Consider the following 23,757-nt stretch of genomic DNA (forward strand, 5'->3'; position numbering starts at 1 on the left):
TGTCACCATTGAAATGAATGGTGATGCAAACGGAACTTACTTCACACTTGCCTTTCCGTTGAGGGGTTCCCCTGACTGAAAGCACCGACGGAACCCCTGAGCAGAAACCACGCTGATGTGAACAGGCCCACATTAAAAAAAACATTGTTTTCTGTTTGCATCATCATTGACTTCAATGCTGATGGATCCGTTGCTAATGGGATTCCCTACACTGCGGTATTGGTTCAGTCGAAACGACAGAACCCTTTGCACAACGGGGACAAACAGAAACCATTAGCAACGGATCTGTCACCACTTCACACTTGCCTTTCCGTTGAGGGGTTCCCCTGACTGAAAGCACCGACGGAACCCCTCAGCGGAAACCACGCTGATGTGAACAGGCCCACATTAAAAAAAAAAAAGTATACTTACTTCTTGAATCAATTTCCCAACATCAATGTCCATTCGGTGGTACACCTCTGCTGTCGTCATTTCTGTTCCTGAAATGTTAAAAAAAAATAAAAAAGAGATGACATCCATGAACAACTGCATAACAAAATTAAAAAATTAAAAATAAAAAAATTGAAAAAAAAAATCTAAAAAAAAAATCTAAAAAAAAAATCAGAAAAAAAAATTAAAAAAAAAATTCTAAAAAAAAAAATGCACAGCTCCATACATGTATAGCATGTATGGAACATAGGAGCAAGTGCACTTACTTGTATTTGGATGCAGGACTTCGGTTTTCTGTATCCCTGAGTTCTGTCCACGATGTTTTTCAGCCTCCACGAGCAGACAGGAAATGACAGCCCCTTTCTGGGCTGGACTAGCAGCAGGAGACTGCAAGAAACTCCTCCAAAACTCTCGGCAATATACTCGTCAGAAAACACCTCACTAGTTCGAGGTGTTTTTTGACGTGTCCCCATTGCTTTCAATGCGGTTTTGGATGCGGAAACCGCATCAAGAAGGGTCATGTCCCTTCTTTTTGCCGCGAGGCGTTTTTTTTACTCGCGGTAAAAAAACGCCTCCGTCTCCCATTGAAATCAATGGGAGTCATTTTGGGTCGTTTTTGGCGCGTTTTCCGACGCGTTTTCCGCGTCAAAAAACGTGTCAAAAAACTCCGTGTGAACAGGGCCTTAGGCAAATTGTTTGTTTATTTTCAGTTCACTTATTTTTATTATTTCTTTAGTCTCCTGGAAAATTGAACAATTCACTTGTTCAGCAATTTGTGTATAAGGATGAAAATATTCTCACTGTAGGAGAAGAAATGGCAGATACAAATAATGTCTACATGAATGGACTTAATGGGGACAAACACCCGGGAAAAGCAGAAGCCCTAGAAAAAGAAGAAGCCCCAGAAAATGCAAGCAGAAGAGCCATAAATGTGAAGCCTGTTAAGAGCCCTACAAAGAGACAGAGCACGCCCGAACCCAAGAATGTCAACAAAAGTGAGTCCACCATCAATAAAGCCAATGAACTGACTGAGAGCATGCCACCGGTGCCTGTAGAAGAGGATAAGGTACTGCCAGCAGCAGTAGAGGACATACAAATATATAATACAGTCAATGCTAGCACGGAAAGCCAGGTTGGGCATGAGCAAGCTCCACAGGAACATGTTGAAGCAAAGCATGACAAGCTTGAAGGAGATACAATTCAGAGAGAAAACCAAGATAATGATGTGCCAGCTCGAAGTACTAAAGAACAGCCCACTATTCCAGAGAAGGTAATCCATGCTTCATTAGCAATGTCAAGGATTTCAAATTGATTCATTGAGAATTGTTGCTAAATTTGTTACTAAACTTAAGAGGTCCTAACTGGGCAAACAGTTTCCATATTCCCTCGGCTCTGGAGGACACTTGTATTACATGGTCACTAATTCATCTGAATGGGCACTATGTAATACTCCATTTTCCCTCAAGGGGAAATGTGCAGCTGCGCTCAGCGATCAGTGCTCAGGAGATCGCTGGAGGTTTTGGCAGTTGGGGTGACTGCAATATCAAAAGTGGTAGTGGAGCTGGCAAAATCCCTTTAAACCCTGCCAGAAATGAAAAATATTTAGACCATTAGAGGAATATTTTGATAATTTTTTGTACACTGCAACGTTATGCAGTTTTCTAATATACAATTCCTCATTGTTTTCAAGATCTCTGCTTGCCGTCCCTCAATAGGAACCTTCATTGTTTACTTACAGTGGATAAAATCTATCCTGGTCAAATGATGATCACACAGGTGCGGCGGTCGTTACAGTGCAGTTATTAGAGCTTTATCTTGTAATGGGCCGTGCACCTGTGTGATCAGCACATGACCGGGACAGATTTCCAACCTTTGAAATTGTACCTTAAAAAAAATAAGGAACTGATACAGAAAGTAGATTAGAAAACTGTATAACTTTTTATTATACAATGAAGGGACTTTAATAAAAAACAGAATATTCCTTTTAGAATAGAATTCATCCATGTTTTGTATTGGAAAATGAGCAAACTATCAAAATTTATATCAAAACAACAAAATAATGTTTTAACACAAATACAGATTTATTTTGTACTTACCGGTCTAACGTGTTAGGAATAAAATAAGCAGAATGTATTTTTAGTTCACCAGTTATAGTTTTTTATAACTTCCAATATATTTTACAATTCCATACATTTCAATGTGTATTCATTGATTTCTCCTAACATAGAACATCTTCTGTGGATATGACAAAATACCTTTATTATGTTGCAATAAATTATGCAAAACTGTGCCGTAATATTGAGAAAATAACTTCACATTTTCTTCCTAGAATATACTGATACAGAATGAATATGAAATATATATAAATAACAGAAAAGGTGCTCATCTCATTTTTACTTCTAGAAATGTTATGATCTTCATAAGGATGATAATGTTCTTTATTTCTTTTCCTAGAAAAGTGATAAAAAAGACTCCAACTGAGTAATGCAGACTGAAAACATGGCATTCCAGCCTTTTAATAATGCATCCTTGTATTCAAATTATTGGTTTTACAATATTCCCTGTTATGAATCTACATCTTCTAGAATAAACCCTTATTAGAGCTTTCTCTGTAGGTGCCAGAAGATGTGTGGTACGAGACGGAGCAAGTGTGGTTTGTTCACAAAGATGGCTTCACACTGGGTATGTTTTATTGATTACTTTGTATTTTATTGACTTGTTTTCATCTTGATTGTGTTACGATAGAAGAATATGAAAACCACAACACATCTGGCAAATGTTCTCTCCCATTGGTATTATAATAATAAGGATAATCTGTGTTTATAGAAAATCATTTATTGTGCGCATCTCTAGGTCTGATCAAATCCAGGGGTCGCCAAATAGTTGATGGTGATCTACAGGTGACCATTAGATTGCGGTGACAGTGGCCATTTGTCCTTTAAAATGTCACTACCTTAAGATTCAGCAGATGTGCACTGGGTCTATGTGGAAGCATTATGTGGTGTCAGCACATTGCAACATCTTGCTCCCACTTAGACCCAGGGTGTATCTGCTGAATCTTAAGGTAGACTGGGTATAGGCAGGCAGAGGAGGAGGAACCAAAGGCAGCAAAGGCAATAAAGTACATGAGGACCACCAGAGATTAGATGGGGCATCTGTGGCTGTCACTATTATATTGGGCATCTGTGGCTGTCACTCTTATATTAAGTATCTGTGTCTGTCACCGGAGAGGAGATCACACAGGCTATCAGTGTAGTGATAAGGAAAGAACCCAGACATTCTGCAGGGGGATAGTGAGGGGAAATCACACACTTCTTAGAAAAGATCCCTCATATGAGATCCCTCATAGAATGTAAAAGAAGAAAGCAGTACAAGAAAGAAGTTATGCTGATATATGGGAGCTAGTGAAGACAGCAGCATCCTGGACACACAGACCTCACAACCGCCATGTATTACTGGTAGGGAGAGGCCCACAGGAGAAATTGCATATCATGTGGTGGATAAGGAATGAATAATTTAATGCATAAAGTTTGCAGCCTGAAACTTAATGCAACTTTTTTAATGCAAAGTAACCACCAACTTATATAAAAATAATAATGTCAATTATGTATTTATATATTTTTTGTCCTGTGTGACTACAGCGACAGAACTTAAGCCAGATGTGGGAACACCAGAGTTAGCTGATGGAAAGGTCAGGATACGTATTGATGCTGAAGACAAGACTATAGATGTGGATGAAGAAAATATCCATAGAGTAAGTAAAAAAACCCTGTTTACCTAATGCTGAGTTCCTGACATGTCCTATCTTTATGCACCTAAATGGAAGGGGGTCCGCTGTGCTGGGGGAGAGAATTCTAGCTGGGGTGGCGGAGTATTTAAACTAGGGCTGAGGAGGGAGGTCAATGTAGAAAAAAAAGGGGTAGCCAGGTTAGAGAGGGGTCAGACTATATTGGTGGGGGGAGAAACAGAATGTGGGGAGAGGACTAGACAACAAGATAAGGAGATCCTTTCGTTGCAAAACATCAGTGTAAATAAAAAGGACCGATTAATGTCAAATCACATTTCTGATAATAAAAGTGAAAAACTGACAGGCAAGTTAAAGTGTATGTTCACAAATGCCAGAAGTCTAGCAAGCAAAATGGGGGAGCTGGAGGCCTTGATACTGGAAGAAAATATAGATATAGTTGGTGTTGCTGAAACATGGCTGGACTCTTCACATGACTGGGCTGTAAATCTACAGGGTTTTACACTTTTTCGTAAAGACAGGACAAATAGGAAAGGTGGTGGTGTATGTCTGTATGTGAGAAGTGATATGAAGGCGAGTGTGAAAGAGACAATAGTGGGTGAAGACTGTGAGGAGGTTGAAACCTTGTGGGTGGAACTAGAAAAAGAGGTAAACACTGAAAAAATTACTTTTGGTGTAATCTATAGACCCCCCAATATAACTGAGGAGATGGAAGGTCAGCTATATAAACAGATGGAGCGGGCTGCACAGGCGGGTACTGTAGTGATAATGGGAGATTTTAATTTCCGGGATATTAATTGGTGTCATGGTTCGGCTTCAACTGCAAAGGGGAGACATTTCCTCAACCTGTTGCAGGAAAATTTTATGGGCCAGTTTGTGGAAAACCCGACTAGAGGTGAAGCTCTGTTGGATCTGGTCATTTCTAATAATGCAGATCTTGTTGGGAATGTCAATGTTCGTGAAAACCTCGGTAACAGTGATCATAATATAGTTACATTTTACCTATACTGTAAAAAACAAACGCAGGCTGGGAGGGCAAAAACATTTAATTTTAAGAAAGCCAATTTCCCCAGGATGAGGGCTGCAATTCAGGATATAGACTGGGAAGAACTAATGTCAAATAATGGAACAAATGATAAATGGGAGATTTTCAAATCTACTTTGAGTTATTATAGTGCAAAATTTATTCCTACAGGTAATAAGTATAAACGACTCAAATTAAACCCCACATGGCTTACACCTTCTGTGAAAGGGGCAATACATGACAAAAAAAGGGCATTTAAAAAATACAAATCTGAGGGTACAGCTGTAGCCTTTGTAAAATATAAAGAGCTTAATAAAATCTGTAAAAATGTAATAAAATTAGCAAAAATACAAAATGAAAGGCAGGTGGCCAAGGATAGTAAAACAAATCCTAAAAAATTCTTCAAGCATATAAATGCAAAAAAGCCAAGGTCTGAACATGTAGGACCCCTAGATAATGGTAATGGGGAGTTGATCACAGGGGATCAAGAGAAGGCAGAGTTACTAAATGGGTTCTTTAGCTCTGTATATACAACAGAAGAAAGAGCAGCTGATGTAGCCGGTGCCAGTGCTGTTAATCTATCAGTTGATATACTGAATTGGATGAATGTAGAGATGGTCCAAGCTAAATTAAATAAAATAAATGTGCACAAGGCTCCGGGACCAGATGGGTTACACCCTAGAATTCTTAAAGAGCTTAGTTCAGTTATTTCTGTCCCCCTTTTCATAATATTCAGAGAATCTCTAGTGACTGGTATAGTGCCAAGGGACTGGCGCAGGGCAAATGTGGTGCCTATTTTCAAAAAGGGCTCTAGGTCTTCCCCGGGTAATTATAGACCAGTAAGCTTAACATCCATCGTGGGGAAAATGTTTGAGGGGCTATTGAGGGACTATATACAGGATTATGTGACAATAAATAGCATTATAAGTGACAGCCAGCACGGTTTTACTAAGGACAGAAGTTGTCAAACTAACCTAATCTGTTTTTATGAAGAGGTGAGCAGAAGTCTAGACAGAGGGGCCGCTGTGGATTTAGTGTTTTTAGACTTTGCAAAGGCATTTGACACTGTCCCCCATAGACGCCTAATGGGTAAATTAAGGACTATAGGTTTAGAAAATATAGTTTGTAATTGGATTGAGAATTGGCTCAAGGACCGTATCCAGAGGGTTGTGGTCAATGATTCCTTCTCTGAATGGTCCCCGGTTATAAGTGGTGTACCCCAGGGTTCAGTGCTGGGACCACTATTATTCAACTTATTTATTAATGATATAGAGGAAGGGATTAATAGCACTATTTCTATTTTTGCAGATGACACCAAGCTATGTAATATAGTTCAGACTATGGAAGATGTTCATGAATTACAGGCAGATTTAAACAAACTAAGTGTTTGGGCGTCCACTTGGCAAATGAAGTTTAATGTAGATAAATGTAAAGTTATGCATCTTGGTAACAACAACCTGCATGCATCATATGTCCTAGGGGGCGCTACACTGGCGGATTCACTTGTTGAGAAGGATCTGGGTGTACTTGTAAATCATAAACTCAATAACAGCATGCAGTGTCAATCAGCTGCTTCAAAGGCCAGCAGGATATTGTCGTGTATTAAAAGAGGCATGGACTCGCGGGACAGGGATGTAATAATGCCACTTTACAAAGCATTAGTGAGGCCTCATCTAGAATATGCAGTTCAGTTCTGGGCTCCAGTTCATAGAAAGGATGCCCTGGAGTTGGAAAAAATACAAAGAAGAGCAACGAAGCTAATAAGGGGCATGGAGAATTTAAGTTATGAGGAAAGATTGAAAGAATTAAACCTATTTAGCCTTGAAAAAAGAAGACTAAGGGGGGACATGATTAACTTATATAAATATATTAATGGCACATACAAAAAATATGGTGAAATCCTGTTCCTTGTAAAACCCCCTCAAAAAACAAGGGGGCACTCCCTCCGTCTGGAGAAAAAAAGGTTCAAGCTGCAGAGGCGACAAGGCTTCTTTACAGTGAGAACTGTGAATTTATGGAATAGCCTACCGCAGGAGCTGGTCACAGCAGGGACAGTAGATGGCTTTAAAAAAGGGTTAGATAATTTCCTAGAACAAAAAAATATTAGCTCCTATGTGTAGAAATTTTTCCTTCCCTTTTCCCTTCCCTTGGTTGAACTTGATGGACATGTGTCTTTTTTCAGCCGTACTAACTATGTAACTATGTAACTATGTGTTATGCTACATATTACCCTTCTTTTTTACTTCCAAATTAGTTTTATGAGTCTCATTAGTCTTATTAGTTTTATTAGTCTTTTGACACAATTTCAGATATTATCACAAAATGGCTATAGACAGGGGCAAAACTAGTATCAACTTGGCCTTCTTCCCCTATATAATGCTCTAATTTTAGGTAAAATGCAGGATCACAGAGTCATTTTCTATATTTTATATTAAAGGGGTTCTCCAGGATTTACAGTGAAGGAAATAAGTATTTGATCCCTTGCTGATTTTGTAAGTTTGCCCACTGTCAAAAACATGAACAGTCTAGAATTTTTAGGCTAGGTTAATTTTACCAGTGAGAGATAGATTATATTTAAAAAAAAACAGAAAATCACATAGTCAAAATTATATATATTTATTTGCATTGTGCACAGAGAAATAAGTATTTAATCCCTTTGGCAAACAAGACTTAATACTTGGTGGCAAAACCCTTGTTGGCAAGCACAGCAGTCAGATGTTTTTTTGTAGTTGATGATGAGGTTTGCACACATGTTAGATGGAATTTTGGCCCACTCCTCTTTGCAGATCATCTGTAAATCATAAAGATTTCGAGGCTGTCGCTTGGCAACTCGGATCTTCAGCTCCCTCCATAAGTTTTCGATGGGATTAAGGTCTGGAGACTGGCTAGGCCACTCCATGCCCTTAATGTGCTTCTTTTTGAGCCACTCCTTTGTTGCCTTGGCTGTATGTTTCGGGTCATTGTCGTGCTGGAAGACCCAGCCACGAGCCATTTTTAATGTCCTGGTGGAGGGAAGGAGGTTGTCACTCAGGATTTGACGGTACATGGCTCCATCCATTCTCCCATTGTTGCGGTGAAGTAGTCCTGTGCCCTTAGCAGAGAAACATCCCCAAAACATAATGTTTCCACCTCCATGCTTGACAGTGGGGACGGTGTTCTTTGGGTCATAGGCAGCATTTCTCTTCCTCCAAACACGGCGAGTTGAGTTAATGCCAAAGAGCTAAATTTTAGTCTCATCTGACCACAGCACCATCTCCCAATCACTCTGAAAATCATCCAGATGTTCATTTGCAAACTTCAGACGGGCCTGTACATGTGCCTTCTTGAGCAGGGGGACCTTGCGGGCACTGCAGGATTTTAATCCATTACGGCGTAATGTGTTACCAATGGTTTTCTTGGTGACTGTGGTCCCAGCTGCCTTGAGATCATTAACAAGTTCCCCCCGTGTAGTTTTCGGCTGAGCTCTCACCTTCCTCAGGATCAAAGATACCCCACGAGGTGAGATTTTGCATGGAGCCCCAGATCGATGTCGATTGACAGTCATTTTGTATGTCTTCCATTTTCTTACTATTGCACTAACAGTTGTCTCCTTCTCACCCAGTGTCTTACTTATGGTTTTGTAGCCCATTCCAGCCTTGTGCAGGTCTATGATCTTGTCCCTGACATCCTTAGAAAGCTCTTTGGTCTTGCCCATATTGTAGAGGTTAGAGTCAGACTGATTAATTGAGTCTGTGGACAGGAGTCTTTTATACAGGTGATCATTTAAGACAGCTGTCTTTAATGCAGGCACCAAGTTGATTTGGAGCGTGTAACTGGTCTGGAGGAGGCTGAACTCTTAATGGTTGGTAGGGGATCAAATACTTATTTCTCTGTGCACAATGCAAATAAATATATATCATTTTGACTATGTGATTTTCTTTTTTTTTTTTTTTATATAATCTATCTCTCACTGGTAAAATTAACCTAGCCTAAAAATTCTAGACTGTTCATGACTTTGACAGTGGGCAAACTTACAAAATCAGCAAGGGATCAAATACTTATTTCCTTCACTGTATACATTTTTTTTTTATTTAGACCTCTTATTCTCAAAAAAGAAGAACCCCCTTTAAAAAGTGAAAAAAATAAATAAATAAATAAATAAGGTGCATGGACTATATGAGGCCTCATGAACACAACCATATTTAGGATCCATAAGTATCCAAAGTACAGTGTTAATGCATTTTAATTGGGCCATACATATCACTGTATAAAAATGTACAAAAGATTTTTATGCGCAGCATGTTTCATTAAATGCCATTTATTGGACTGAGTTCTGCCCTATAAGACCTTTTTTCAAGGGGTCCATGCTAAAGAATCTCACATGGAACTATGCAGGCCACAATACAGTGCACAAAACAGTTCCATTTTGCGCGCCATATTATGGACCCCAGGTTTCTTCTTTCTTAGAGGCTCTGTCACCACATTATAAGTGCCCTATCTTGTACATAATATGATCGGCGCTGTAATGTAGATTACAGCAGTGTTTTTTATTTAGAAAAACGATGATTTTTGACGGAGTTATGACCTATTTTAGCTTTATGCTAATGAGTTTCTTAATGGACAACTGGGCGTGTTTTACTTTTTGACCAAGTGGGCGTTGTGGAGAGAAGCGTATGACGCTGACCAATCAGTGACCAATCAGTGATTAATCAGCGTCATACACTTCTCCCCATTCATTTAAACAGTACATAGCGATATAGCTATATCGCTATGTGCAGCTACATAAACACACTATAACATTACTGCAGTGTCCTGACAGTGAATATACATTACCTCCAGCCAGGACGTGATGTGTATTCAGAATCCTGACACTTCGCTAATGTTTCTGTGAGTTTTACAGCAAGGCAAGCGTAATCTCGTTTTAAATGCCTTGCTGTAAATCTCACAGAAACGTTAGCGAAGTGTCAGGATTCTGAATACACATCCCGTCCTGGCTGGAGGTAATGTATATTCACTGTCAGGACACTTGAGTAATGTTAATGTGTGTGTGTATGTGGCTGCACATAGTGATATAGCTAGAACACTATGTACAGTATAAATGAATGGAGAGAAGTGTATGACGCTGATTAGTCACTGATTGGTCAGCGTCATACACTTCTGTCCACAACGCCCACTTGGCCATATAGTAAAACACGCCCAGTTGTCCATTAAGAAACTCATTAGCATAAAGATAAAATAGGTCATAACTCCGTCAAAAATTATCGCTTTTCTAAATAAAAAACACTGCTGTAATCTACATTACAGCGCCGATCACATCATGTACAAGATAAGCCACTTAAAATGTGGTGACAGAACCTCTTTAAGTGGCTACATTAATAAAAAGACAAACTAGTGGTTTTATTGCTATATTTGACAAGCCCCTTATTTTTCTAGGCCCATGGCAGTTACCTGTGTTTACGCCCTTAGATTTTGCTATTAGGTCTTATTAAGTCTTTGTGTTGCATTATGCAGCAGCATATGCTCAAATCATTATAAATTTTTAACAATTCAAAATTAAAACCGTGTATGTTTCTGATTTACTGGACTTACTGGATTGAATATATATATATTATTCATGGATGTCTTACGGCTTTTGTTCTTTATAGCACTTCAGAACATTTAACGGCAAGAGAAAATGTATCATTTATTTGCTACTTTATTGTAACTAAATGTTTTATCAGAGTATTAAAGAATACCTATCATTATAATTATTTCCACATAAATCGGTTGTCCACGTGAATACATAAAACATTTTAGTTGGGGAAAGTGTAATCTTCCTCACTTTCCAGAACCATGTAGACCCCCTGTCCTGGCCTACAGGCTTTCTATCAATTTTCACAAACCTAATTTACCCCAAAAATTTAATTTAGAGTAATACAGTAAATAAAAGAAAGAGGCTGAAGGGAGAGGCAGATGACATTTCTCTTTCTCTGTGTCTGTGACACTGTATGCTGTGAGAGGGGAGAAGGAGCAAAAGTGTGGAGACATCTGATTGACTCAAAAGCATTAGCTTTAGCACCACACCAGGAAGATATTGTTAAAAGTTCTACAAGTCTTTAAACTGAGATTCGGGGTATCCTGTGCTCTGAGCATACTGACCAAGATCATTTTTTTTTATATTAGGCCATAAATATTGTATATATAATAAAATATATGATATTATTCGCACTCAACATGTTTTAATGGAAGTCATTCTAAATCTAGGACTGCAGAGTTCAGAATATTCTTCTGTGCAGCAAGATGTGGTTACTATTAGATTTTGTATGAATTAGAACATGTTTTCTGGATTATAAATGATACAGTAATAAAATGAAATAAAATTGCATGTGGGGTTGTAATCGCTAATGTCACACCTACAAAAAATTAGATAAAGTACACTGCATAATGATGCTTGATGCTTCTAGGCTTGGTAAGATGGTACCTTTTGTGGAATGTGCCCCACTCATTGTAAAAAAAAACAACAAAAAAAAACATTAGCACACCAGTGAAATAATACAATTTCTTAGTATCTTTAGCTGTGAGGGCAAGAGATATTGTTAAACTATTGAGTAAAGATGGTAGATTAATTTGCCAGTTTAGGGACTCCCAATATTGCCAAATGGTGATCACAATGTTCTGCTATGCAGTTGGCACATAACATTCTTATACAGTGCACTTCACAGAGTGCCATCCATATTGTCCCCATAGTGCCCATATAATGAAAATGCCAGCTGTACTTTTTATATACCGTTGTGCCAAGATAATAGTGCCATCTATCTCTCCCATTTAATTTTGTCAGCCTGTAAATAATGGTACCATCCACAGTGCCCATACCTGCTTCATGCTCTGTGCCCCACAAAGCTCTCCTTCTCGACATACAGGTTACAAGTTACACATGAGAAGGAGGGGAAAAGGGAACACTTCTCAGCTTAGAAGAAAACTATTCCTACTTGCAGCACTCGCTATAAAAACGGTGAAAGCACCATCTGCACCAGGAGGATGTACCCTGTTAATGTACATCTAATGCCGGCTGTATTTTATACATTTATTGGAGTGTTATATGACCATAGTTAGGGGTACTATATATTGAGTGAACTTTTCAGTCTTAGTAGAACAAAAGTCCAACTTTAGTCTTCAGAACTTAACATTTTGAAAATGATTTTATTCATTTAGATATTTGCATTTTTTATCATCTTTCCATAGAAAAATCCTTCCAAATTTGATTATACAGAAGATCTGACAACGCTTATCAGTCTGAATGAATCCAGCATAATCAACACTCTATGGCAGCGCTACCAGTCCCAGCTGATTCACACCAATGCCGGACCAAACCTGATAGTACTTAAACCAAGTGCACCTGTCACAAGCTTTTCCACAAAGGTCCGTGAAGTTTATTGATTTTCATATTCTGAACATTACCAAGAACAAAGAATACATCAATTAGATTATGAAAAATAAATGAATTTCCGCCCCTATGATCACTACTTTATCTCTTATACATCCAGATCTGAGGACTTCCAGATACATTTACATACATAGTTCTAAATAATAGTAGCCACTATTTTTTATAAGATTTAAAGCTCTGTGCACACTACATTTTCCCCCATTATTTAGCCTGTACATCGAAATGTATTGTATACGTAATGTATACTTTAAATGGATACCATTATAGTCTATGGGCGACGTATGCACTAAACAGATGCCTAACAGTGATATCTGTCACCCATAGACTATAATGGTATCCGCTTAATATATACATCATGAACAGTGTCCTGAGAGCTCATGACATATACGTTTAACGTATACCATTAAATATATGGTGACGGATGCCACTACTTAGGCATCAGTCACAGTCTATGTTTAACGTGTATGTCTGGAGCTTTTCCCAATGTATACGTTAAACGTAGGCCAAAAACAGGATGGGCACAGAGCCTCATTTTGTACATTTCTGACTTTACATTTAGTGTTGAATTAAACCTGTATGCTCCAGTTTACACAATAACAATGTGTTGTGAAAGACTATTAGAAAGCTTGGAATCTTTGTAATTAGAAAGAAACTATTTACCAATTGTAGATGCAATTTTCTCTGAGTACGCTAGGTGGCACTGTACAGCTACATTTCTACAATTTTATACATAATTCACCTTATTGCCATAAAATCTGAATGCAAATTCATATTTGCTTTTTAGCAGCTTGTACAATTCAACATCGGCAATTTCACTATTCTAGTATTGGTTTCTGACTTGATTATAGTGTAAATCTATTACAATTTGTCAGCGCGAAAAAACCAAAACCCATTTCACTCAGATTACACTTTGAAAAGTTTATAAATAGCTATATAATTATTTTTATACTTTCTGTCGTGACAGTTGGCTACTGCACTAATGTAAAGTTCAGATTTCTGTATCACTAAACTGATTGCAAAGCATAATTCAAGGCAGAATGCCAGATTACTGCATAGTCTATGACAGACACACTAAGTTCCCCTGCTCTTTCCACAAGGTGTTCAAAGGAAAGAAAGACAGCATGCCACCTCACATCTGTTCTGTGGCTCAGAAAGCCTATTGGAACATGCTAACCCAGCGCCAGGATCAAACAATTGCGCCCTTGGGCAGAAGTAGCGCAGGGAAAACAACTTGCTGCCAGACGGCATTGGAATACCTCGTGGACGCTGCAGGGAGTGTGGACAACAGAGTAACAGGTAGGGTCACCAATAAATACTGCTCTTCTGTACAGCATAAATGGATTTTGTCTTTTGTTTTGTTATATGTATTGTTATATTACAGTCACCATTGATGAGCCTACACTAATATATTGGGGAATTGCATTAAAGGGGTTGTCCTGTTAGGGCAGAAGCTCATCACGGATAGGGGTCCCCTGTTTTGGACCTTCCTCTATGAACCATAATGCAGAGCTGCTCTGTTAGAGCACCTCCCGCTCTGGTGGACTTGAGCCATCTACGTATTATAAGGCGGGCCATTCATCTACATTTCCCCTGTGTCTGGCCGGTCAGACAGCTTCCATATCAACCCGTCAGCAGGCAGTCTGTATTATGCGGCCCTGCCACTTTTCTTCCTTATTACTACTTTAGTATTAGAATTGCCAAAAAATAGAGATGGTTATCATGGAACACTTTGCTTAGATGGATGACTGGATAGGCGTAATGATAGTCCAAGGTTTGGGCTATAATAGTGCCAGCAGGGGGCGGTGTGAACCCTCCTTGTCACCAAAGGCTTTGACTTGGGGCTACTCCAGGGAGCGCAGTCTAAGGGAACCCCCAGTCTTCACCTTTTAACCCCTGAACAGGGATCTGGACTTCGCTGCAGGGGAACCCCAGATTGCTACCCCTGGGGTAGTCTCCCTTGGTGACGGCTGACGTAGAAGGAGGCAGACTAATAAACGTAGCTTAAGGTCTGGGCAGGCGGCAAAGGATCAACATGGTGAACGTAGCAATAGGTCAGGGCAGGCGCAATCACGGATGGGTAGAAACAGGCATATGGTTGGTACACGGAAATATAACAAAGGCTTCAAGCAGGAGAACTGGGAGACTAGGAATACAAGATATGCTAGAAACCAAATTTCTCTTGCAATTATCACCAGAGCAGTAGGAGTTTTATAGCAGAGTCAGATAGTGATTAAAAAATTGTGGTGTGCTTCAAGAATAGCAGGGTCAAAAGGTGCGCTAGGACCCAGTGGAGCGCCCCAGGAACTGGAGCACCCGCCAGAAACTGAAGCAGAAAAAGAGGAGGGGCATGGTAGAGGATGCTGAGGAGAGGTAAGAATGGGGAGAGCTAGAGTAGGCCATTGATCTATGGGGTTCTAAACTAATAGTGCACTGTATATTAAATATTAAATGGACACCGGCAGCTCCATAATTTATTAGCCCCTCTTCACAACTTCTATTTGCACCTTTAGGTCTGTACCTGCCCCTTAATCCCATAGTACCCAATCATATGTACCCATATCCAATTATTTACACAGTCGAGTCACATTATTATGACAACCAGCTAATATATAGAGTAACCGCCGTGTGCAGCACGGACAGCAGCTAGATGGGCTGGGAGTGACTCAATAAGAAGGTGGTAGGTTGTCTCCAGTATTTGAAGCCATGCTGACTGCAGTGCATCCCATATTTGCTGGAGGGTGCGTGGGGGAGCATCCATAGAGCGAACAAGACGATCGAGGTGGTCCCACAGATGCTCAATTGGGATCAAGTCTGGCAAATTAGGGGGCCAGAGAAGTACTTGGAAGTCTTGGTCATGCTCTTCCAACCACTGTCGCTCATTTCTAGCCGTGTGACATGTCACATTGTCTTGCTGGAAGATTCCATTTGCCGCAGGCAAGACAAACAACATGTATGGGTGGACATGATCTGCAACGATGGATTCATACTCAAATCTATTCACAGCGCCTTCCACATGGAGGAGTGGGCCCAGAGAATGCCATTAAAAAATTCCCCAGACTATAACGCTGCCGCAACCAGGTTGTGTTCTTCTAGCAATGGTTGCAGGGTGTTTGTTCTCTGATGTTTCTCCATTCGATGAAGCAGAAAACATGACTAACCGGAGAAGGCAACCCTTTGCCAATTATAGGTGGTCCAATTCTGATACTGCCGTGCAAATTGAAGCCGTTTTTCCCGATGCTCCTTTGTTAGCATAGGAGCAGTAACCATACGTCTGCTTCGAAGCCCCATATGCAGTAGAGTTCGCTGAAGTTTTGTTTTAGACACACATCTGGTAGCCCCCTGGTTTATTTTCATGTGCTGCTCAACTGTAGCGTGTCGTTCGGCCCTCACACATCTTCGTAGCCGATATTTATGACTCACATCAATGGCACGTGGTGCACCGCAGTTTCCACGTTGGTAATTCCCAATGGTGCAATTTTTACACTCACGATACACTTTCACCGCAGCAGCACGCAAACCATTCACAGACTGCGCTGTTTAAGAAATACTGCCAGCCTTGGCCCGAAAGCCAATAATCATCCATATTTGCAACTCTGATAAATTGACCCTTTTGCCCATGGCAACAACGAGTGATATGTATTCAGACAGCCTATCGCACACCTTATATACCCACCAAGCCAGCCCATGATACATCACTTCCTTCATGGGTTACGCGCTGCCGATGTGTAAAGTAGTAGGTGGTCATAATAAGTTGACTCAACTGTGTATATCCTAAACCCTGCCTAAAACAATTATTGCTTTATATATATGAACGTATTTCTTTCTTTTTTTTCTGGTCCTATTGCTTGCCTAAAGCTAAACCGTGATCTGGAGGACACCTCAGTAATGTCACACTCAGTATCTCAATGCTTCTTTACAAGTAGTGTGGAATGTTTCATTGAAGAAACAAGGTGAAGACACTAGTTTCAATATAGTAGACACTATCAGATGGAGGTTGCTATCTGTGCTATCAGTGTAGCTTATTATTCCCTACCATTGCTCCATGGTCCAGTTTTGATGCTCACGTGCCCAGGAGTCATGAGTCAACATGGGCACTCTGACCAGTCTGCAGCTTCGCAGCCCAAAACGCAGAATGATGCGATGCACTATGAGCCTTAGTTTCCGTTTGCATCCCCATTGATCTCAATGGTGACGGAAACTTTGTTAATAGTTTCCGTTTGTCACCGTTGCGACAGGATTTAGTTGTTTTTGACAGAATCAATAGCGTAGTCGACTGCGCTATTGATTCTGTCAAAAACAATGGAACCCTGTCACAACGGTGACAAACGGAAACCATTAGCAAAGTTTCTGTCACCATTGAGATCAATGGGGATACAAACGGAAGCTAAGGTTTCCGTTTGACTTTTCGTAGAGGGGTTCCCCGAATGGAAACCTCCGACTGAACCCCTCAACGGAAAGACAACGCTGATGTGAACACAGCCATAGCCAGCAATAAAATTTTCAGCAATTTGTGCTACAGTAGCTACTTTGTGCACTTCAATAACTCTTGCGCGCCCATGACCATGTCGCCTATTCAGCGTTTGTCCTTCCTCAGACCTCTTTTGGTAGATACTAACCATAATAAGAAATCTGATACAGAACCTGATGCATGACTATTGTGCAGTACTGCCTAGTGGTCAATAACAGTAGTTTAATAAAGTGTACAGTGGTTAAAATCATCAGGCCATATTTCTTTGTGACATCAACAAGCTTTTAAACTTCAGTGAGGCATACAGTAAAATGTCTTCCTCCTAAGACATAACACAAAAATGTTAGATAACCTATAACTCTTATGTTTTTCAGTGGAGAAGATTCATGCAATGTTCACCATTCTAAAATCCTTTGGTGGAGTGTCGACTAGTGAATGTGATAACTCCACACGCTTCTCCATGGTCATGTCTCTAGACTTCAATTCTGCTGGACGTGTCACTGCAGGCCACTTACAGGTAATGACAATATTGAAATGTAAAGATTGCAAAAATACTAAAGGATGTTGGTAGGACTAAAGCCAAGAAGGCCCAATACATTGTATACATCGTTTTTTTTTAACACCTTATGAGTCATTGAACACTATTATCTGATCTTGATCATACAGAACACTCCAACTATTTACACTGAAGTTGCCAGAGAGTGCAGTATGGAAGACTCTTACCTAATGCTTTATAACTTTTGTTACAAAACTGCACTATATAAGCTGTACATCCAGGCTGGAGTATATATGCAGCTGTATTGATATAATTAAAACATTATTATCAATATATATAATGATAAGCAAATGCAAAACATTATGAAGCATGACCGATAACGTTTCCAATGTCCTTTGTGACCTGTCCATTGTTAAAAGTCAGGCAGGTGCTTGCAAAGCTCACTATTTATTGAGGACTCACCATAATATACTATACTTTATGTTCAACACATATCCTACAATATATATTGTATAATATGGATTGTCTGTTCAACAGTGCAGAAAGCAATTATTTATTTACATTTTTATGAGAAATGTTATAAGGCCTGCTTGTTGTGATCTGGAGACCTCAGAAAAACTACTGAATAGTATGTATACTGTGCTAAGGGAAAATGGATTACTATGTTAGTTTATTAAAGAGCTTGTCTGTCACGTAGGGTGCGTGGACCCACTAGGCCATACCGCCTTGACGATATGGCAGCTGGGCAACAGGATACAAGTCGAAGTCTATAGTTCGAATAGGTGTACCTGTGGTAACTTCAGACAGTAGCAAGATAGGCGCAGATGGGACCTTGGCAGCAGGCAGACACCAGGCGTGGTGTAAAAAGGCAGGGGTAGTACTCATCACAACATGACTCCAACTCTAAACGGCACTTGGACCAGTATAGCACGGATACAGGATACAGGTAGCAGGAACGGGAACACTGGGAACTGGAAAACACTTAAGGGACCATTTGCAGAGATTAACATAGGTAAACGACAACAACACTCAGGCAAGGCAGGAAGGGGCAGGGCCCTTCTTATAGTCCAGGATCATGGGCTAATTTGGTAGAAGATTCAGGTGCGTGCGCTGGCCCTTTAAGACCGAGCACGGGCGTGCGCACGCACTCTACGGTACACAGCAGAGTGAAGCGGAAGTGAGCACTGGCGTCTCCTGAGGAGGAGATGCGGGCCAGCGCTCACTGATATACACTACGGTTCAAAAGTTTAGGGTCACTTAGAAATTTCCTTATTTTTGCAAGAAAAGCACAGTTTTTTTTCAATAACATATTAAAGTAATCAGAAATACACTCTATACATTGTTAATGTGCTAAATGACTATTCTAGCTGCAAACGTCTGCTTTTTAATGCAATATCTACATAGGTGTATAGAGACCCATTTCCAGCAACCATCACTCCAGTGTTCTAATGGTACATTGTGTTTGCTAACTGTGTTAGAAGGCTAATGGATGATTAGAAAATACTTGAAAACCCTTGTGCAATTATGTTAGCACCGCTGTAAACAGTTTTGCTGTTTAGAGGAGATATAAAACTGACCTTCCTTTGAGCTAGTTGAGAATCTGGAGCATTACATTTGTGGGTTCGATTAAACTCTCACAATGGCTAGAAAAAGAGAGCTTTCATGTGAAACTCGACAGTCTATTCTTGTTCTTAGAAATGAAGGCTATTCCATGCGAGAAATTGCCAAGAAACTGAAGATTTCCTACAACGGTGTGTACTACTCCCTTCAGAGGACAGCACAAACAGGCTCTAACCAGAGTAGAAAGAGAAGTGGGAGGCCCCGCTGCACAACTGAGCAACAAGACAAGTACATTAGAGTCTCTAGTTTGAGAAATGGACGCCTCACAGCTCCTCAACTGGCAGCTTCATTAACCCCTTAACGCTCCAGGACATACTATTATGTCATGGTAAGTGCATCGTTCGCGCTCCATGACATAATAGTATGTCATGGAGTAAACACGGCGCCGTTCGCGCGGGGCGCGTTCATGAGCTGTGATAGCTGCTGTTTCCGACAGCAGACTATCACTGCTCAATGTGCCGGGACCGATCGCGGAGCTCCCCCGCCGATTAACCCCTCAGAAGCCGTGTTCAATAGCGATCGCGGCTTCTTAGGGGTTAATCCGCCATCGCCGGCCTGCTACACGATAGCGGCCGGCGATGGTGACTATGGCAACCGGACACCAAACAATGGCGTCCGGCTATGCCATAGACGGAAGCCTAGTGAGTCCTGACAACGTCAGGACCCACTATGCTTGCTGTCAGTGAGTAGCTGACAGTTCTAATACACTGCACTACGCATGTAGTGCAGTGTATTAGATTAGCGATCAGGGCCTCCTGCCCTCATGTCCCCTAGTGGGACAAAGTAATAAAGTAAAAAAAAGTTAAAAAAAGTTGTGTAAAAATAAGAAAATAAAAGTTTTAAAAGTATTAAAAGTAAAAATCCCCCTTTTTACCTTATCAGTCATTTATTATTAATAAAAATATATAAACAAACAAATAAACTATACATAATTGGTATCGCCGCGTCCGTAACGGCCTGAACTACAAAATTATTTCGTTATTTATCCCGCGCGGTGAACGCCGTAAAAAAAATAAATAATAAACCGTACCACAATAACAATTGTTTGGTCACTTCACCTCCCAAAAAATGGAATAAAAAGAGATCAAAAAGTCGCATGTACCGAAAAATGGTACTGATCGAAACTACAGTTCGTTACGCAAAAAATAAGTCCTCGCACGGCTTTATTGATTGAAAAATAAAAACGTTCTGGCTCTTAGAATAAGGTAACACAAAAAGTGAATGATTGTTTACAAAACGTATTTTATTGTGCAAACGCCATAAGACATAAAAAAAAACTATAAACATCTGGTATCGCCGTAATCGTATCGCCCCGCAGAATAAAGTGAATATGTCATTTATAGCGCACGGTGAACGCTGTAAAAAAAATAGAATAAAAAAACAATAGTAGAATTGCTGTTTTTTAGTCACCACGCCAACTAAAAATAGAATAAAAACTGATCAAAAAGTCGCATGCACCCCAAGAAAACTACAATGCATTCCTCAAGGGGTCTAGTTTCCAAATTGGGGTCACTTTTGGGGGGTTTCCAATGTTTTGGCACCACAAGACCTCTTCAAACCGGACATGGTGCCTAATAAAAAAGAGGGCTCAAAATCCACTAGGTGCTCCTTTGCTTCGGAGGCCGGTGCTTCAGTCCATTACCGCACTAGGGCCACATGTGGGATATTTCTCTAAACTGCAGAATCTGGGCAATAAGTATTAAGTTGCGTTTTTCTGATAAATCCTTTTGTGTTATAAAAAAAATGGTATAAAGAGGATTTTCTGACAAAAAAAAAAAAGTAAATTTCACCTCTACTTTGCTCTAAATTTCTGTGAAACACCTAAAGGGTTCATAAACTTTCTAAATGCTGTTGTGAATACTTTGAGGGGTCTAGTTTCTAAAATGGGGTGTTTAATAGGGGTTTCTAATATATGGGCCCCTCAAAGCAACTTCAGAACTGAACTGGAACCTAAAAAAATAAATAAATGAGGCAATACTTCGCTTCTTACATTATACTGATAATGAGCCGTGCCCACCCCGAGATGACCCCAGTTTGACCGTTTGTATAAACGGAGACCCCTATTAGACCGTTTCAGTGCCCGGTTTTCCCAAGCATACACCCTCGAGAAGTGTATTTCTATTGATGAGTCCCTGGTACATTTTAAAGGGAGGGTTCAATTCCGCCAGTACCTGCCGGGTAAGAGGGCAAGGTATGGCGTGAAGATGTATAAGCTGTGCGAGAGTGCATCAGGGTATACCTACAGATTTAGGATATATGAAGGAAAGGCCACCCCCAAACCAGACTGCATCCTGGACTACAATAGGTACATGGGAGGGATGGACTTGTCAAATCAAGTCCTGAAGCCCTACAGCGCCATGCGGTGTGGTATAAGAAGCTGGCCGGGCACATCATACAGATGGCTTTGTACAATGCGTATGTGCTACGTCGATGTGCAGGACAGAGGGGAACTTTCCTGGAATTTCAAGATCTAATCTTTAGGGACCAGGAAGGGGGGGCACCCAGTACTTCTGGAAGCGAGGCCACACGCATCGTACCAGGGCAACACTTTCCAGGAGAAGTTCCCCAAACCGGTGGAAAGGGAAAGAGTCAAAAGAGGTGCAGAGTCTGTTATAAGAGGGGGATAAGGAAAGTCACAATATACCAATGTGACACGTGTCCCGAAAAACCAGGGCTCTGTATAAAAGATTGTTTTAAAATGTATCATCCATCCCTTTATTTTTAATTTACCCTGATGCACTCCGCACAGCTTACCCCCCTCATCTTTCCCTTCTGAGCCCTGCCGTATGCCCAGGCAGCTGATAACAGCCACATGTAGGGTATTGCCGTACCCAGGAGAACCCACATTACAATTTAAGGGGTGTAGATCTCCGGTGGCGCATGCTGGGCACAATATATTGGACACTGAAATGGCATATATATATATAAAATTGCAAATCTCACACTGCACCATCTGCTGCGCATTATCTTTTACACAGTACCTGTGGGGTCAAAATGCTCACTACACCTCTAGATGAATGTCTTAAGGGGTGTAGTTTTTAAAATGGGGTCACTTCTCGGGGGTTTCAACTGTACTGGTACCTCAGGGGCTTCTGCATACATGACTTAGCACCAGAAAAGCTCCAGTAGGCCAAATGGTGGTCCTTTCCTTCTGAGCCCTCCCATGGGCCCAAAGGGCAGTTTATCACCACAAATGGGGTATTGCCGCACTAAGGACAAATTGGGCAACAAAATGGGGTATGTTGTTCCTTGTGAAAATAAGAAATTTTGATCAAAAATGACATCTTATTGGAAAAAATATCATTTTTTTCATTTCACAGCCCAATTCAAATAGGTGCTGTGAAAAAACTGTGCGGTGAAAATGATAACAAAAACCATAAATGAATTCCTTGAGGGGTGTAATTTCCAAAATGGGGTCACTTCTGGTGGGTTTCCATTGTTTTGATACCTCAACACCTCTTCAAACCTGGCATGCTGCCTAAAATATATTCTAATAAAAAAGAGGCCTCAAAATGCACTAGGTGCTTCTTTGCTTCTGGGGCTTGTGTTTTAGTCCACGAGCGCAGTAGGGCCACATGTGGGACATTTCTAAAAACTGCAGAATCTGGACAATACATATTTAGTAGTATTTCTCTGGTAAAACCTTCTCTGTTACAGAATTTTTTTTTATAAAATTGAAATTCAGCAGAAAAAAATTAAATTTGCAAATTTCATTTCCACTTTGCTTTAATTCCTGTGAAATGCCTGAAGGGTTAAAAAACTTTCTATATGCTGTTTTGAATACTTTGAGGGGTCTAGTTTTTAAAATGGGGTGTTTTATGGGGGTTTCTGACACATAGGCCCCTCAAATCCACTTCAGAACTGAACTGGTACCTTCAAAAAAAAGCTTTTGAAATTTTCTTAAGAATATGAGAAATTGCTGTTTATGTTCTAAGCCTTGTAACGTCCAAGAAAAATAAAATAATGTTCAAAAAACGATGCCAATCTAAAGTAGACATATGGGAAATGTGAACTAGTAACTATTTTGGGTGGTATAACCGTCTGTTTTTCAAGCAGATGCATTTAAATTCTGAAAAATGCTATTTTTTGTAAATTTTCTCTAAATTTTGCAATTTTTCACAAATAAAGACTGAATATATCGACCAAATTTTACCACGAACATGAAGCCCAAAGTGTCACGAAAAAACAATCTCAAAATCGCTTGGATAGGTTTAAGCATTCCGACGTTCTTACCACATAAAGTGAAATATGTCAGATTTGAAAAATGGGCTCTGAGCCTTAAGGCCCAAACTAGGCTGCGTCCTTAAGGGGTTAAAGAGGCTCTGTCACCAGATTTTTAAATCCCTATCTCCTATTGCATGTGATTGGCGCTGCAATGTAGATAACAGTAACGTTTTTTTTTATTTTTAAAAACGATCATTTTTGTCCAAGTTATGAGCAATTTTATATTTATGCAAATGAGCCTTTCTAATGGACAACTGGGCGTGTTTTCTCTTATTTCCAACTGAGCGTGTATTGTGTTTGTAACATCTGGGCGTGTTTACTTGTTTTACTAGCTGGGCGTTGTGAATAG

The 23,757-nt window shown here is 40.2% G+C and overlaps 1 protein-coding gene across 1 annotated transcript in view; it reads left to right on the forward strand.

The window, feature by feature from the left end:
* MYO18B (myosin XVIIIB) overlaps positions 1-23,757 on the forward strand; it is a 625,429-nt gene that overhangs the window by 11,850 nt on the left and 589,822 nt on the right. The window contains exons 5-10 of the mRNA XM_075825873.1: positions 1,166-1,699; positions 3,045-3,111; positions 4,071-4,183; positions 12,399-12,575; positions 13,698-13,896; positions 17,443-17,585. Of these exons, the coding sequence (XP_075681988.1) occupies positions 1,166-1,699; positions 3,045-3,111; positions 4,071-4,183; positions 12,399-12,575; positions 13,698-13,896; positions 17,443-17,585 (1,233 nt within the window). The remainder of the gene's footprint in view (positions 1-1,165; positions 1,700-3,044; positions 3,112-4,070; positions 4,184-12,398; positions 12,576-13,697; positions 13,897-17,442; positions 17,586-23,757) is intronic.

This window comes from Rhinoderma darwinii, chromosome 1, assembly GCF_050947455.1.
Source record: "Rhinoderma darwinii isolate aRhiDar2 chromosome 1, aRhiDar2.hap1, whole genome shotgun sequence".
Taxonomy (NCBI): Eukaryota; Metazoa; Chordata; class Amphibia; order Anura; family Rhinodermatidae; genus Rhinoderma; species Rhinoderma darwinii.